The 18223-nt window shown below is 47.1% G+C and overlaps 1 protein-coding gene across 9 annotated transcripts in view; it reads left to right on the top strand.

The window, feature by feature from the left end:
* The window catches only part of st3gal4 (ST3 beta-galactoside alpha-2,3-sialyltransferase 4), a 142233-nt gene that overhangs the window by 60232 nt on the left and 63778 nt on the right, over window positions 1-18223 (top strand). For 5 of the 9 annotated variants that reach the window (XM_033049568.1, XM_033049564.1, XM_033049566.1 and 2 more), the window contains 5 exons: window positions 4371-4418; window positions 7849-7884; window positions 8559-8594; window positions 13821-13856; window positions 17173-17229. In XM_033049568.1, coding sequence (XP_032905459.1) covers window positions 4371-4418; window positions 7849-7884; window positions 8559-8594; window positions 13821-13856; window positions 17173-17229 — 213 coding nt within the window. The remainder of the gene's footprint in view (window positions 1-4370; window positions 4419-7848; window positions 7885-8558; window positions 8595-13820; window positions 13857-17172; window positions 17230-18223) is intronic. The other 4 variants (XM_033049569.1, XM_033049570.1, XM_033049571.1 and 1 more) reach the window with 4 other exon arrangements.

Below are 18223 nucleotides of genomic sequence, written 5' to 3'. Positions count from 1 at the left end.
GGAATCCCTGTTCCCTGAAGAGCGAGGACATGAGCACTTCTTGAGCACCTGCTTTGATGTTATTTGCATAGTTTCTCAGTTTATTCTTCACATCTGTGCTTTTCCCATTAGCATTTTCCATTTTTTAGCCTTTGGTCTGTTTGTATCCAACACTGACACATTTTGTTTGTGTCTATCTTTGGTTTAAACCAGCACCTGCAGTTCCTTCCCACAGTGTGCAGCCTTAATGTTGCTAGTCACCTCTTTCACGGACTACGTGTTGTTGAGCTGATGTTCCTTGAGGTACACTCCTCAGACATGTTTCCTGAGTAGTCTGAATGGTGGGCATCATGTTCCACGTACATCTCTTAGTTTTCTGACCTCTTGCCTTATGCTTGGACCTGGCTTTGTCACCAATGTCCTTCACTTGCTTGTTGCTTGTCTCCAGTTCTGAATCATTCATATTGTTTCTATCACTGTCTCTATTCCTGGAGTCCATTTGGAGGACTGATCCTAGGAGACACAAGAGGTTGCAGAGGTTGGACGCTTGAGCAGTAGATACACTATTGGAGGAACTGAGTGGGTTAAACTCAGCAGCCCAAGTCTCCAGCATCTTCACACTCTTGCATCACCATTGTACTGCTCCATTGCAAATTATCATCAAGTTATGCCCACTTTCATGGTTGTCCTCCTTCAGCAGTCTGAAGAAGGGTCCCAACCCAAAACGTCACCTATCTACGTTCTCCAGAGATGCCGCCTGACCCGTTGAGTTACTCCAGCATTTTGTGTCTTCTTTTGTAGACCAGCATCTGCGGTTCATTGCTTCTAAAGTTCTCCTCTTTGACCTGCTGGGTTCCACCAGCAGACGGATCTCGCCCATGCGTTGCGTTCTCCACCAACTTCTCCGCTGTTTCGTCTGACTGGGGTTATTTCTCTTTAGTGGAAGCTTCTTCACAAACCACATTCTCTGGCATCCAGGTGGTTGTCCTCTCAGATTCTGACTGGTCAATAATATCAGAGGGAGGAACGGCACTCCCGTCGGAGTGGCCCAGCTCAAGGGAGGAACGGCACTCCCGTCGGAGTGGCCCAGCTCAAGGGAGGAACGGCACTCCCGTCGGAGTGGCCCAGCTCGAGGGAGGAACAGCACTCACGTGAGGGCGATCCGGCTCGGGGCTGGAACGGTGCTCCGGTGGCTGGGACGGCGTTCTGGCGGCGGTGACCTGAGTCCTGGGTTCAGCTGCGGGCCAGTGGCTGCGTCCGCTGGACTGGAGGTCGGCAGCTTCGATCACCCCGAGCTGAAGTTTGAGTTTGAGCCGGCCCGTTGCGGGGTTCGGTGAGCCGCGGGACTGATTTACCATCGCCCGGTGGGGTATCGCCTCAGCGCAGAGGGAGAAGAGGAAGGAAGAGACTGCAGCCCTAAGATTTTTGCCTCCACCACAGTGAGGTGCTTGGAGGACTCACTGTGGTGGTGTTAATTTGTGTTTATTGTTGTTTATTATTGTATGATTGTATGTATGACTGCAGGCACGACATTTTGTTCAGACCGTAAGGTCTGAATGACAATAAAGGTATTCAATTCAATTCAATTCAAATCAATTCAGAACAGAAAATTCTTAATCCTGTTCTCCTTCATAGTCTCACAGTGCTGTGGAGATCTTATTTCAACTTCCCACTCCTTACTTTTGGATAAATTGATTTGATAAAAGTGTACCACACATTACGCTCACTTCCTCGATGTACACTCACACTTGCGTTTATAGCACTGAGCCCTAGGGCTGACCTGCATTCAGTGTTCTGCCAACACTTCATTCAGATGGGGACTTTCAAATCTCAAAGAGAAACAGTAAACGCTGGAAGCACTCAGCAGGTCAGGCAGCGTATGTGGAGGGTGAGGCAGAGGTATCATTTCAGGTTAAAGATCCTTCATCAGAATCTTTGCTGTTCTGATGAAGGTAATTCAATGATCATTGAATCATTATGGACCTTAAACGTTAACTCTGTTCTTCTCTCCACAGTTGCTGCCTGACTTGTTGATAGAAACAAAATGCTGGTAACAGATGGAAGAAATGGGTGGCGTTTCGGGTCGAGACCCTTCTTCAGACTCAAGAATGGTCTCATCCCGAAACATCATCCATTCCTATTGATTGAGACATGGGATGCGGTCGGTGGGGGAGAGATGAGTGGTTTGGGCTGAGAATATAACGGGAGATTCAATAAACTGGGTGAGACACAGAGAGAGACAGAGAGAGAGAGAGAGAGAGAGAGAGGGAGACAGACAGAGAGAGAGAGACAGAGAGAGAGAGACAGGGAGAGGGTGGCGAGTGCTACACAGAGCGGTGGCATGTAACAAACTTTTGAGTCGGTTCACAGGCTCGTCCACTGCTTGTATTTTCTGTGGAGAGGAAGAGGCCGTGTTCCATGTGTATATGGAGTGTGAGAGGCTACTGCCCCTATACCAATATCTGAAGGGGTTGTTTCTAAAGTTCTGGTTGCATTTTAGTCCTACGATTCTTGTGTTTGGACACAAGGCAGGGTGTGGGGAGAGCCAAGTGGGGGGGTGGGACTTACCTGTCAGTTTGCTCCTGGGCCTGGCCAAGATGGCTATTCGCGGGTCCAGGCAGCAGGCGGTCGATGGTCAGGCTAGAGTCGGCTGCCTGCCCCTCTTTTGGGCCTACGTCCGTGCACGTGTGTCCCTGGAGAGGGAACACGCGGTGTCCACGGGGACTTTGGAGGTTTTCCGTGGGCGCTGGTCACCGCGTGGGGTTGAGAGTATTGTGAATAATGATTGTAATGTTGTTTTATAATGACACTTGGTATAATGTAATTTCTTTTTTTGTTTATGACTTTGATCTGTTGTAATATTTGTTGTGTCGAATAAAGTCTTGGAATTAAAAATAGGAAAAAAAAAAGAGACAGGGAGAGACAGAGACAGAGAGAGACAGAGAGTTGGAGGAGAGACAGAGGGAAGACTGAATGACTGAGAAATAAAGGGCTGGAGATAGAGGGGAGAGGGAGAGAGAGGAGGGGAGGGGACGTGGGACAAAGAGGAGGGAGAGAGAGCAATAGAGGGCTAGGGGGGAGGGAGAGAGAGGGTGATTGAGAAATAGAGGGAGAGGTGTAGAGAGAGGGAGTGAGGGGGAGAGGGAGATAGAGAGAGAGAGAGGGGGGATAGAGAGAGAAGGGGAGAAAGAGGGGGAGAGAGAGGGGAGACAGAGAAGGCGGAGATAGAGAGGGGGAATAGATAAGGAGAGAGAGAGATGGGGGGAGAGAGAGTAAATTAAGTTATTATTTAAAAGACATTTTTTTTTAATCTGAATAATGGCCGATTAGGAAAAGGCAAGATGCAACGAGACCTGGGTGTCATGGTACACCAGTCATTGAAAGTAGGCATGCAGGTGCAGCAGGCAGTGAAGAAAGCAAATGGTATGTTAGCATTCATAGCAAAAGGATTTGAGTATAAGAGCAGGGAGGTTCTACTGCAGTTGTACAGGGTCTTGGTGAGACCACACCTGGAGTATTGCATACAGTTTTGGTCTCCTAATCTGAGGAAAGACATTCTTGCCATAGAGGGAGTACAGAGAAGGTTCACCAGACTTTCATATGAAGAAAGACTGGATAAACTCAGCTTGTACTCGCTAGAATTTAGAAGATTGAGGGGGGATCTTATAGAAACTTACAACTTTCTTAAGTGGTTGGACAGGCTAGATTCAGGAAGATTATTCCTGATGTTGGGGAAGTCCAGAACAAGTGGTCACAGTTTAAGGATAAGGGGGAAGTCTTTTACGACCGAGATGAGAAAATCATTTTTTACACAGAGAGTGGTGAATCTGTGGAATTCTCTGCCACAGAAGGTAGTTGAGGCCAGTTCATTGGCTATATTTAAGAGGGGGTTAGATGTGGCCCTTGTGGCTAAAGGGATCAGGGGGTATGGAGAGAAGGCAGGGATGGGATACTGAGTTGGATGATCAGCCATGATCACATTGAATGGCGTTGCAGGCTCGAAGGGCTGAATGACCTACTCCTGCACCTATTTTCTATGTTTCCATGTTTCTATTCAGAGATGCTGCCTGTCCCACTGAGTTACTACAACTTTCTGTGTCTATCTTCGGTGCAAACCAGCATCTGCAGTTCCTTCCTACACTGCCTGACATGTTGCCTGTTTCCAGCATTTTCTACATGATTTTGGTTTCAGTTTTTCTTTTGATTTTCTTTCCCATCTCAGATTATTTTGAAAGCTCAGTTTGTGTATCCTGTCATGGGCATTAAAGGCTGGCAAGATTCAAAGGAGCAGGCATTGGTTACTGATATATCAATGGTTTTTGACACGTTACTTTCCAGAGCAATAATACTGTATCTCTTACAGATGTTAACAGATGTTAATTGCATTTCAGGCATTTCCTTCGACAGCAGAAGTTCTATGAGTACTTCACAATACCACTGTGAGTAAAATACATTTTGCCATCTCCCATTTCAGGTTTTGGAGGCTTTGGAGAGGGTGCAGTCTGTTGCCTGAATTAGGGGGGTATTAGCTACAAACCTGGATCGTTTTCTATAGATGGCCAGAGGTTAATGGAAGCATATACAATGATGAGAGAAATAGATAGACAGTCAAACCCTTTATCCCTGGCTGGAAATGTCAAAGACTAGCGGATGTAGCTTAAGTTAAAGGGGGCAAAGTTTAAATGATTTGTGTGGGTCAAGGCTTTTACACAAAGGCCGGCAGGTGCCTGGAACACACTGCCAGAGGTGGTTGGAGGCAGATACCAAAGTGGCTTTTAGATAGGCACATGGACATGCGGGGAATGGAGGGGTATGGATCACCTGGAGGCAGGTGAGTGATGTATCAGGTATTGTGTTCAGCTCGGACCTGGTGGGCTAAAGGGCCGTGTTCTTTGCACAGTGAGGAAGGGCTGCAGACTGGAGCCTTTCAGCCACTGTTCACTGAGGGGCTGAGCCCTAGTTAGAAACCTCTCAAACCCTTGAAATGTGTGTCTGTATAAGTGGCAACAGTGCTGTGAACACAAGCAACATGTAGAACTGGTATCGCTGTCACTACAAAGAGTGAACAACACAATGATGTAAAGATAGCTTGTAGAAAAACTGTTGTTTTGAATTGTAATTGTATGAAAAAAGTTTTTGAATGAATAAAGTTTACTTTTAGATAATAGATAATTTGAGGCAGTGTTGAAAATCCCCCCTGTCATGGTCTGGAGGGGAACGTATTCTCTTCTTGCCAGTTAAACCATGAGTAGCGGGTAGAGGACTAGCACATGTCAGCTACCTAACCATCTGTGAAAGAGTAAGACTCTTTCTGTGCACCCAGTCCTGACTTTCTCCCTCAGAGGGCCCATGGATTGCTTTACCTTTGATCTCCTGTGACCACCTGGACAATTGGAAGCTGGGCTTTCTTTTAATCGAGCCGCACATTTCATGTGGGAGGTTTTGGAGTGAGTCAAAGTGAATACTCAGTGGGTTGCGAATGGCTATATATTTGCTGTAATTTTGTTGCAAGACTGAAGTAAACTGTAGGAGAATAAAATGGGAAAGGTTAGGGCAGCATGGTGGTGCAGTGGTAGCATTACTGCCTTAAGGGCCTGTCCCACTTGTGCGTGAGGTGGTTGGAGGCAGATACCAAAGTGGTGTTTCAGAGGCTTTTAGATTGGCACATGGACATGCAGGGAATCCTATGGGCGCCGAGCGCGACCACGCGTCACTGCCTACACCGCCACGCCTCACCACGCGCCATGCGCGCATAATGCACGCTATGCGCGCGTCACGACATGCACGTCGTGGGTCCTGACGCGTAAATGATGTTACGTAAATGACGTGCAAATGACGCCCAAGTGGGACAGGCCCTTACGGGGTTTGAACGGAGTGTGACTACAGGTGTAATGCTAGCGGCTTAACCTGGGAAACTACGGCTATCTATCTGATGTTTCCACTAGTGCGAGAGTCTATTCTTCCTTGCTCCCTTTTTGTGCAGCGGTGTAATATTGGCCAATTTCCAATCATCTGGAACCACTCCTGACTCTAGTGATTCTTGAAATATCACTATCAAATATCACAATCACCACAGTCTCTAAAGCCACCTCTTTCAGAACCCTAGGGTGCAGCCCCAAGGGTATTTGTGTATTGTCTTTCTGCTGACTGGTTAGCATGCAACAAAAGCTTTTCACTGTACCTCAGTACATGTGACAATAAACTGAACTGAAACATTAAGTTTGAATGAGTGCAGAAGAGCTTGTCACCTGGATGCCACCTGGACTTGTGTGTTGAGTTATAAGGATAGCGTTGCAAAGGCAAGGACCTGTTTCTATAGAATGCGGGAGGCTGAGCAGTGAACTTATAAGATGTTTGTGATGATGAGTGGCATAAATAAGGTGAACACTCACAGTCCCTTTCCCAGGGTAGAGGATTCTAAAACAAGGGGCATGGGCTAAAGGTGAGAGATTTTAAAGATACTTCAGAAACAACCTTTTCACTTCGAGGATAGTCCGTATCTGGAATGAGCTGCCAGAGTAAGCAATTAAAATGGACACATTTATGACTTTCAAAAGACATTTGGACAGACATATGGATAAGGATTAGAGGTATATGGGCAAATGCAGGCAAATGGGACGAGGCCATAATGCGAATTTGGTCGGCATGGACAAGTTGGGCTGAAGGGCTGTTTCCCTGCTGCATAACTATGACTATAATTTTAATTGGAATACATGGGGCGGCACGGTGGCGCAACGATAGAGTTGCTACCTTAAAGCCCCTGTCCCACTTAGGAGACCTAAACAGCAACCTCTGGTGACCTTGCCCGCCACCCAAGGTTTCCATGAGGTCACCGGAGGTTTTGGTCACTCTCCCTAATGGTCGAAAGTGGTTTCCGTGTGGTCGAGGCTTCATCTAGGTTGCTGCTATTTTTTCATCATGATTAAAACCGGCCTCGACTAAAAATAAGTTGCCGTTTTAAAAATCGATAATTTTTTAGTCGCAGGTCTAGTCGAAGCCGGTTTTCTTCATAGTCGAGGAAGGTTTTCAACATATGCGTGGGAGGTGGTAGGAGGTTGCAGGTCACCTCGACCTTGAATTTTTTTTGGGTGGCGGGCAAGGTTACCAGAGGTTGCTGTTTAGGTCTCCTAAGTGGGACATACAGCGCTTGCAGTGCCGGAGACCCGGGTTCAATCCCGACTACGGGTGCTGTCTGTGCGGAGTTTGTACGTTCTCCCTGTAACCACGTGGGTTTTCTCCGAGATCTTCGGTTTCCTCCCACACTCCAAAGACGTACAGGTATGTAGGTGAATTGGCTTGGTGTGTGTGTAAATTGTCCCTATGGGTGTGTGTCGGATAGTGCAAATGCATGGGGATCGCTGGTCGACGCGGACTTCGTGGGCCGCAGGGCCTGTTTCTGTGCTTCAGAAAGGAAATTGCTTGGGAAGGCTCAGTTTAATCGCTGTGCTTTCAATGACTAAGCACCAGAAGATGGGAACAACAGCATCTCTAATCTTTCCTGCAAATCACACGCTTCCTGCCTCGAACAGTCCCTTCACTGTTACAGGTGAATCTTCTTGGAGGTGATTTAAGAAATGAAAGCTTATTTTTGGACCATGTACATCCTGACACAGTGAGGAGAGACTTGGAGCAGTTACTGAACCTTTCTGTGCCACCATTATTGATTAGTGACGTAAACTTCTCATATATTAACTTTGAGGTAGACAGAAATGCTGGAGAGACTCAGCGGTGGAGACCCGAAACGGCACCGTTGCTCCATAGATGCTGCCTCACTCGCTGAGTTTCTCAAGCATCTTTGTCTACCTTTGATTCTTCCACCATCTGCAGTTCTTTCTTAAACACATATTAACTTTATATTACTTGTTGCAGATTTAAAAATGACAGCGCTACCGAGTCTGACTATTTGTAAGTAAGATTGTTTTTGGTACCCGTGTGTGCACCCCAACCTATCCTACCTCCGCCCTTGCATTGTATGTGTATGTAGTGGCTCCAGGATTCAGTAAGCATCTTTTTGAGGTTCCTTAATCCGATTCCAATCGCTGGTCGGCACGGACTCTGTGGGCTGAAGGGCCTGTTCCTGTGCTGTATTTCAAAACTAAACCTGTGTCTGCACCCTAATCTACCTAACCTCCAAATATGAAAGGTGTAGTTTGGACGATGTACATTCTGACACAATCATGAGATGGACAGGGCACTTACTGAACCCAGAGCATATAACCTGATTTCTGTGGCATCATCGCTGATTAGTGTAGTGCATAACCTTAGTTATCAATGTCATTTGTAAAGGTTTACAGGGCCTGTCCCACTTGGTGATTTTTATCGGTGACTGCCGGCGTCATATCAGTGTCACCAAAAGATTTTGAACATTTCAAAATCCAACGGCGACGAAAAAAACGTTGCAACATTTGAAAAAAACATATATCATCATGCCGCGTCACCGCCGCGTAACGCCGCATCACACCGCGTATTTTTCGGTGACCTCATACGTCAGTCAATGGTGCCGGCAGTCTCCGAAAAAATCGCCAAGTGGGACAGGCCCTTTATACTCTCATATATTAACTTTCCATTGCTTGTTGCAGATTTAAAAATGACATCTTTAACGGGTCTGACTATATGTAAGTAAGATTGTTTTTGGTACATGGCGCGTCTTGTAAATTATGACGTGTAAATGATAAAGAGGGCTTCAAGGTGGCACAGTGGTAGACTGTGCCACCTTGAAGCCCTCTTTAATCTTAAATACAACACATAATCCTCCGCCATTTCCGCCACCTCCAACGTGACCCCACCACTCGCCACATCTTCCCATCTCCCCCCATGTCTGCCTTCCGCAAAGACCGCTCCCTCCGCAACTCCCTCGTCAATTCTTCCCTTCCCTCCCGCACCACCCCCTCCCCGGGCACTTTCCGTTGCAACCGCAAGAAATGCAACACCTGTCCCTTCACCTCCCCCCTCGACTCCATTCAAGGTCCCAAGCAGTCGTTCCAGGTGCGACAAAGGTTCACCTGTATCTCCTCCAACCTCATCTACTGCATCCGTTGCTCTAGATGTCAGCTAATTTACATCGGTGAGACCAAGCGTAGGTTGGGCGACCGTTTCGCCGAACACCTCCGCTCAGTCCGCCTTAACCTACCTGACCTCCCGGTGGCTCAGCACTTCAACTCCCCCTCCCATTCCCAATCCGACCTCTCTGTCCTGGGTCTCCTCCATTGCCAGGGTGAGCAACAGCGGAAATTGGAGGAACAGCACCTCATATTCCGTCTGGGGTCCTTGCGCCCTTATGGCATCACCATTGAATTCCCCCAATTTGGCTAGCCTGTGCTGTCCCCTCCCCTTCCTTCACCCTCTAGCTGTCTCCTCCCACCCTCCCATCCGCCCGCCCTCGGGCTCCTCCTCCTCCCTTTTTCCTTCTTTCTTTCCCCACCCCCCATCAGTCTGAAGAAGGGTTTCGGCCCGAAACGTCGCCTATTTCCTTCGCTCCATAGATGCTGCTGCACCCGCTGAGTTCCTCCAGCAATTTTGTGTACCTACAGTGGTAGACTTGTTGCCTTACAGCACCAGGGTCCTGGGTCTGATCCCGACCACGGGTGCTGACTGTGCAGAGTTTGTGCGTACTCCCTGTGATCTGTGTGGGTTTATCCGAGGACTCGGGTTTCCTTCCACATTCCAAAGATGTGCAGGTTTGTAGGTCAATTGGCTTTTGTAAAATAAAATTGTAAATTGTCCCTAGTGTGTAGGATAGTGCTAGTGTACGGGGTCATTGGTCGGCATGGACTCGGTGGGCTGAAGGGCCTGTTTCTGTGTTGTATCTCTAAACTAAACCAGTGTCTGCATCTTAACCTACCTTACCTCCAGCTGCACATTGTTATCTCCAGGTTTCAGTGAGCATCTCATTGAGGTTCCTTGTACCACCTCCCAGCTCCCACACCATGTATCATCTGAAAGTACAAGGGGAGGAAGGGCAGTGCTTCTCTCTCCATCACCCTGTACATCTCATAGGCACCGACATTGAACAGACCCTTTAGCGTTGCAGGGTAAAACATCTTAGAAGAGCCTTCATAATCCAGATGGCACAAGTCACACATTTATTCATGTCCTCCAGCCTTCTCCAAATCGAACTTTTATTATTCAATATTAGACATGTTAATTCCTTCTCTCCAGAGATGCTGCCTGTCCCGCTGAGTTACTCCAGCATTTTGTGTCTACCTTCTCCAATTCACAACTGGCCCAGAGTTGCATATCTCTGTTGGCTGGGAATAGTGGTTCATTCCTCATATTTCACGAGTCACATCTCTGATGTCGAAGGCAGATGTCCAAGTTGGAATACACCACAACATGGCTGTTGGTCGACTGAGGAAAATAAGTGTTTGAAGATCAAAACTCAATGAAAGGCAGAACTTAAGGCCAGAGTAACCAACCTTAGAGAAGTGAGACACTACAGTGTGGTCCGTTTCACAGAGACATGGCTTACCCCCCCGACATACCTGACTGTGCCATTCAGCCCCAGGGAGTCTCCCTTCACTGGATGGACCACATGGCATCATCGGGCAAGGTTAGAGGTGGAGGGTCTAGTTTCTAATCAACACCTCATGGTGCTCAGACGTGGCGGGCATTGCGTGCTCATGCCCCCGGGACCTGGACTATTTAACAGTGAAGTGCCTTTTCCACTACCTGCAAAGGAATTAACCTCAGCTACACTGACAGCAGTCTACATCCACTCCCCCCCCCCATTGCAGATGTCAAACTTCCTCTGAATGAACCGTACTCTGCTATCAATATCCTTGCGACAAAACAGCCCAAAGCCCAAGTCATTGTAGCTGGAGACTTTAATCAAGCCCACCTCGAAAGCGTAATACAATTAGCGTGTCTTGTGTCCCACCAGGGGCTAGAACACCCTCGACCTCCACTACACATACATAAAAACACATACCGCTCAATTTTCCCACCACATTTCCGGAAATCTGATCATCTATCTGTGCTTCTGCTCCCTGCCACACAATGAAAGTGAAGCGGGAAGGTCCGATACAGAAAGCTGTTCAGTTGTTAGTCTGTGGAAATGGATGACATGTCAGTGGACTGGTCCATAAGATCTCATGCCTTAATGACTACCTCCAGTAACCTTGACATCCACCATTATGAATTGTTCCGAGAGGCTGTTTATGGCACACATTTGCTCCAGTCCAGCAAGCAGCCTTGATCCACTATAGATTATCTAGCGCCACAACAGGTCCATCCATGGCCCAAAACTCATCCCTGGAACACTTGCATAAGGACACCAACAATAGACTCTCATTCATGGACTACAACAGCCTTCAATACCATTATCCCATCTAAGCTCATCTGCAAACTCATGGAACTTGGTGTCAGCACTCCCTTCTGCGACTGGATCCTCGACGTTCTGATGCACAGAACACAGTCAGTGAGGAAAGGTGCCAAATCATCCTCCGTGATCATTCTTCACCATGGCCCCTCGCAAGGATGTGTTCTCAGCTCCTTACATTAATCCTTATTCATTCCCGACTGTGCAGCCAAACAACAATCCAATTCAATCCACAAGTTTGCAGATGACACGACTGTAGTGGGCCAGACCATTACACAAATCAGCCTCCCTTCCATTGACACCACCTTCAGCAAGGCTGTCAGCATCATCGAGGGCCAGTCTCATCCCGATCACTCTGTCTTCTCCCCTCTCCCATCAGGCAGGAGATACAGAAGTTTGAAAACACACACGGGGCAGTTTCTTCCCACTGTCCATGCCATCCAATTTGCCAAGTAATGCAAATGATGCTATTAATATATATACTGTATACTTAAGATTTGCACCAGAAATTGGAAGACAAGTGATATAGCCCTGGAGAGTGTCGAACAATTGTACTTTAAAAGGGCAGCATGGTGACACAGCGATAGAGTTTCTGCCTTACAGCACCAGAGACCCGGGTTCCATCCTGACTATGGGTGCTGTTGGTGGCTTCCTCCCACACACCAAAGTCTTGCAAGTTTGTAGGTTAATTGTCTTCTGGAAAATTGTAAATTGTCCCTAGTGTGTAGGGTAGTGCTAGGGTACGGTGTAATCGCTGGTCGGCGCAGACTCGATGGGCCGAAGGGCCTGTTTCTGCGCTGTATGTCTGAAGTCTAAAGTAAAGTCTAAAGAACAAGGGATCCCAAGGAGTGCAGGGTGCATGGCTCCCTAAAGGTAGAGAGTAATGTGTTGTAAAAATTGGACAAAGAGGTAAAGAAGACATTGGGCACAGTTGCCTTTCAATGGGAGGATATTGAGTATAAAAGATCATGATAGAGCTGTACAAATCATTGATGAGACCATGCTTACGGTTCAGGTGTACTGCGTACCTACGTAGTGGCGACTGTGGAGGCCTCAATAGGCCCGACTATGGGTGGACATGGGGAGAGGGACTGGACTTTGTGCCTTCCCCCACAGTGGTTCCCACTGTGGGGGGATGTTTTTATGTTTTAATGTTAAACTTCTTTAATGCTATGTTGTATTTTTATTAGTGTGCTGCAAGGACATCTGAATTTCCCCTGAATAAGGGGATTTATTATTTATTATTATTATTATTATTATTATTATAGTGGAGGAAGGCTGTCATTAAGTTGGAAAATGCAGAAAAGAGTTATCAGTATGTTACCTGGACTTGTGGGCTTGAGTTATAGGGAGTAGCTGGTTAGGCTGGGACGTGGCATGTGGGAAGCTAAGGGTAGATCTTTTGAAGCAGACAGTATAATGTGGGGGCAGCATGGATAAAGTGGAGGCTCATGGTCTTTTCCCCAACATAGAGGATTCTAAAATTGGAGGGCATGGACGTTAAGAGAGAATGGAGAGATTTGAAAGGAATGTCAGGGGCAACATTTTCACTCAGAGGACCTTCCATAACTGGAGCGAGCTGTAAAAGAGGATACGATTGTGACTTTCATAAGACATTTTGGACAGATATATGGATAGAAACATAGGAACATAGAAAATAGGTGCATGCGTAGGCCATTCGGCCCTTCGAGCCTGCACCGCCATTCAATATGATCATGGCTGATCATCCAACTCAGTATCCTGTACCTGCCTTCTCTCCATACCCCCTGATCCCTTTAGCCACAAGGGCCACATCTAACTCCCTCTTAAATATAGCCAATGACTGGCCTCAACTACCTTCTGTGGCAGAGAATTCCACAGATTCACCACTCCCTGTGTAAAAAATGATTTTCTCATCTCGGCCCTAAAAGACTTCCCTCTTGTCCTTAAACTGTGACCCCTAGGGTTTGAAGGGTTTAGAGGGATAGGGGCCAAATGCAATCAAACAATACCTGCCCAGAATGAGTGGCATGGACAAGGGGCAGGTGGGGTGGGGGGGGGGGGGGGGGGGGGGGGGGAGGGCGAGGATGGGGGTGGGGGGGGGGGGGGGGGAGGGTGAGGGTGGGGGTGGGGGTGGGGGGGGCAAAGGGGCTGTTTCCGGGCTGTACAGCTGTATGACTCTCATTGGATTGCATTTACAGAAAGGGAATGGCTTTGTATGGCCCCATTGCATGGCCCATTCTTTCATGGCTCAGGAATAGAACATGGGGAGAACCTCCAAACTCTTGTGCAAATCCCACGGCCACTTCCCTTGAGAGTTCTTCACGGTTACATGAGCAATCTCCTCGGGGATAATTTCAAAAATGAAAGGCTCGTTTTGGATCAGGTACATCCTGATGAGACGGATGGAACGGTTACAGAACCAAGAGTAACAATCAGTCTTCTGTACTACCATGGTTATTTGGTGCAGCACAAGACTGCAGTTGTGAACGTAATTTGTAAGGGTTTAACCTCGCGTATATTAACTTTACATTGCTTGTTTTAGGTTGAAAAATGACAGCCCTACTGAGTCTGCCACTTTGTAAGTAAGGTTGTTTTTGGTACTTGTATGCGCACCCCACCTGCACATTGTTATATATGTATGTAACATCTCTAGGATTCAGTAAGCATCTCATTGAGGTTCCTTATACCACCTCCCAGCTCCCTCACCATGTACTTCTTTTTCTTCTTGCGTATGGCGTGCACAGCCTAAAGTTGTGGGACAACTAGTTATATTTGATCTTATTTGATTGTGCACGCCAGGTTGATTGCATTCGTTGCCACATGAAGGTTCCAACTCCCACCCCCCTCATCATGTACCATCTGAAAGTACATGAGGAGGAAGGTCAGTGCTTCTCTCTATATTACCCTGCAGATCTCACAGGCACCAACGTTGAACAATTCCTTAAACTAAGGTGTGGTCTTGATCTTCCAACCAACCTCATTGCAATCCTTGGACAGTTTCTCTGGAACTGTAATGCTCGTATGTTGTAACACCACTTTCTTCACTCTGGCATTTTTCTCTTTGCCCCACCTGTTGTACCTGTGTTGGGCTTGGTTGTACTCAAGGATAGTGTGATTTGACTGGATAGCATGCAAGCAACGTTTTTCATTCTATATTGGTACACGTTACTGTTGCAAGGGGAAGTTCTCGGAGGTCCCTTCTTTACCAAGTGAGCAGATAAAGTGGCTTTGAGTTGTGTGCCTAGAGTCTTCTCCATTTCACAGCTGGTCCGGAGTTGTGTAACTCTGTGGCTTGGAAAATGAGACCCATCTGTCACAAGTCACATTTCTGCAAAAGCAAATGTTAAGATGAGATAGATAGATTCTTGATTAGTATGAGTGTCAACGGTTATGGGGACAAGGCAGGAGAATGGGGTTAGGATGGAGGGAGTGAATGAATGATGGAGTAGACTTGATGGGCCGTATGGCCAAATTCTGCTCCTATCACTTATGACCTTATGCTGAAGATGGAATTCACAGCCACGTGGCCTTTTGTTAGCTGAGGAAAGGAGTATTTGAGGATGAGGACTCAATATTGATGAATCAATGAACAACAGTGTTCCATAACCCCCTCTATCTCTGACACTTGAACCATCTTCTGAACTGGACCATCCTACCACCAACCAGAGAGCAGTCATGAGCTACTATCTACCTCTTTGTGGACCCTTGGACTTTTTTTGGTCTGACTTTACTGGACATTATCTTGCACTAAACGTTATTCACATTATTCCCTTTATCATGTTTTTGCACACTGTGGACGGCTCGATTGTAATCATGTACTGTCTTTCCACTGGCTAGTTAGCACGCAACAAAAGCTTTTCACTGTACCTCGGTACACGTGACAATAACCCAAACTCAAACCTATGAACAGCAATCACTTCAAGGTACTGAGGAGGCACTGCCATTGCTGTCTCCACAAGGTCCTCCTGTTCCACTGCTAGATAAGCAAACCTACATCAACATTCTCTCCCAAGCCAACGTCACCCAAAATAGTTGAGAGAATTTGGTTTCTCTGAGATACAGCATGGAAATAGGCCCCACTGTCCATCAAGTCCATGCCGACCATTTTATGATCTGGAGAGTGGGAAGGGAAGTGTTGAAAGGACAACTTTTTTGCAGTCGCCATGCGTCAACGTGTTATTGTCAGCAAGGACAAGTTATATTATTTCTTTAAATGCTAACCATTATTCTCAAGCAGTTCCTCAGAATTAAGGTTGTCTTGTTTTCACTTCCACACATGGAGCAGGAAGTGGCTGGCAGGTCCATGAGGAAGTGGCCGGTTTGGGCAGGACTTCTCTCTCCCCTCTACATAAGGTTTCACAGGTCTCAATCTCAATCCTTCAACACCTGTTTGGCTGCGGGCCAGAAGATCCCAGGAGTCAGTGCGGATGTTGCACCTCTTCAAGAAAGTTTTGAGCACATTCGTAATTTGTTTTCTCTTTTTGCTTAACAATCTCCTGCTATTACAGAGCTTGGAACACATTTCTGGTCGTTTCACTTCTTCAGGAGAGTTTTGAGCACATTCTTGAGTCTTTTTCTCCCTCCACTAAGCAATCTCTTCCCAATATGAAGTTTGGAACAGCATGCCTGATGTCCAGCATGAGACAATGGAGTGTACCCAGCCTAGCCAACTTGGTTAAACAAGGGACTGAGTGCTTGAGGTATCAGCCTTCAAGTGCTAGCTGATATTGGTTCACTTAAGGGCCTGTCCCACTTACGCAATTTTTTTAGTCGACTTGCCGGCACCGGTCAAAGTCGCAGCAGGTCGCCGAAAATTTTCAAAATCTAGCGGCGATCAGAAAAGGGTGTGACTATTAACGACCACACAGGCGTCACGTGTAGACATGTCACAGGGTGACGTCTGTTTGGTCATGAGTCGTACCCTTTTCTGGTCGCCGCTAAATTTTCAATATTTTGACATTTTTTCGGCAACCTGCTGCGACTATGATGCGTGCCGGCAAGTTGCCGAAAAAATCGTGTAAGTAGGACAGGTCCTTTATTCTTCCAGTGAAACTGAAGGAGTTTGTGAAGACACTATTGATGATATGTTTCCAATGCCAACTGTATGTAGTCCAGGTCTCGAAAGTACAGTGGAACGTAACATTGTCAATTGTCCTATGCACGGTGAGGTACAGGTACAGTTAAATTCTTGCTTGCAGCAGCACCATGGGCACATAACATCGCACATAAACGGGACAAGTTGGTGAAAAGACGATGCAAAGAACGAGACCGGGAATGATCGGGCAACATTGTAAATGCTGTAGAACAACTCGGGACAGCAGAGACCTCTTGGTTGTTCAAGCTGTGGCTTCAAGCTATGACTGAACGGAATTCCTATTTGGAGATACAAGGGACTGCAGAGGCTGGAATCTGGAGCAAATAATTGGTGCTGGAACTCTGGTGGGAACTGCAGAAACAGAGGGATAGACTGATGCCGGGTCTCGCGCCAAAAACATTGGAAATCCTCTTATTTGCCTTTTGTCATGTAAGAGGTTCAAGGCATTGACAAAATAACAGAACTAGCTGGTGCACTGTGCAGCATAAAAACATGTTTAACTGTTTGTTTTCCAGAGTTCAGCTCTCCTGTACATTATGTGCTATTAACACCCCACTTCTGTTCGGGGATCGATTGAGCAAAACAGCAAACTCTCTTTGCCTCCACAGTTGCTGCCTGACTCACTGAGTACCTCTGACAGTTAGTTTTTTTGCATGAAATTCCGGCATCTGCAGTCTCTCTTGTGCTTGGGGCCTGACAGACTCTGGCACGGAGGGGTCTGGGTCCGAGAGCGAATCTATTATACCACAGTTCAAGGCGACAAAAGTTTGATCTTTACTTTATCTCTGCTTTTTTACAGTGTTAGCAGCACTTGCTCACCCTGGCATACACTCGACACCGATCCCACCCTCTTAGGGTAAGTCTTCAAATCATTCAAGCAAGACGGGCAAACTAACCTCCCTCCCATTGACTCCGCCTACACTTCACGCTGCCTCGGCAGGGCCACCAGCCTAATCACGGATGATGCTCACCCCAGACACTCCCTCTTCTCCCCTCTCCCATCAGGCAAGAGGCACAGAAAAGCGCACACCTCGGGGATCGCTGGTCGACATGGACTTGATGGGCCAAAGGGCCTGTTTCCATGCTGTATCTCTAAATTAAAGTAAATAGACTTAAGTAACTAACTAACTACCTAACTCCTTGATCGGACTTTGCTGGCTTTACCTTGCACTAAATGTTATTCCCTTTTCATGTATCTGTACACAGTAAATGGATCGATTGTAATCATGTATTGTCTTTCTGCTGATTGGAAAGCATGCAACAAAAGCTTTTCATTGTACCTCGGTACACGTGACAACAAATTAACTAACCAACCTACCAACTAACTACATAACCAACAAACTAACTAACTAACTAACTAACTAACTAACTAACTAACTAACTAACTAACTAACTAACTAACTAACTAACTAACCCCACCAACCTAACTAAACACCCAACTAACTGACCGACCGACCGACCGGCCAACTGACTAACTGACCCACTTTTGCGGGCTGGAAGGGTCTGTGTACCACGTGTACATGGAGTGCGTGAGGCTGCAGCCACTGTTTCAATACCTAAAGGGGCTGCTCCTTGCCTTCTGGCTGCATTTTTCACCCACCATCCTCATCTTTGGACACCCTGTGCGTAGGGGAGAGGGTAAGGCTGAAGGTGTCCTGGTTGGGTTGCTCCTAGGCCTGGCCAAGCTGGCCATCCGCGAGTCACGGTGCCAGGCGGTGGAGGGCTGTACCCGAGCCGGCTACATACCCCTTTTCTGGGGTTACGTCCGTGCCCGGGTGAGGTTAGAAAGGGAATACGCCCTGTCCACGGGCACCCTGGGGGAGTTGCAGGACCGCTGGGCTCCGCAGGGT

The sequence above is a fragment of the Amblyraja radiata genome, chromosome 33 (genome assembly GCF_010909765.2).
Source record: "Amblyraja radiata isolate CabotCenter1 chromosome 33, sAmbRad1.1.pri, whole genome shotgun sequence".
NCBI lineage: Eukaryota > Metazoa > Chordata > Chondrichthyes > Rajiformes > Rajidae > Amblyraja > Amblyraja radiata.
The sequence above is the reverse complement of the archived record's forward strand: the minus strand, read 5'-3'. Positions and strand labels throughout refer to the sequence as shown.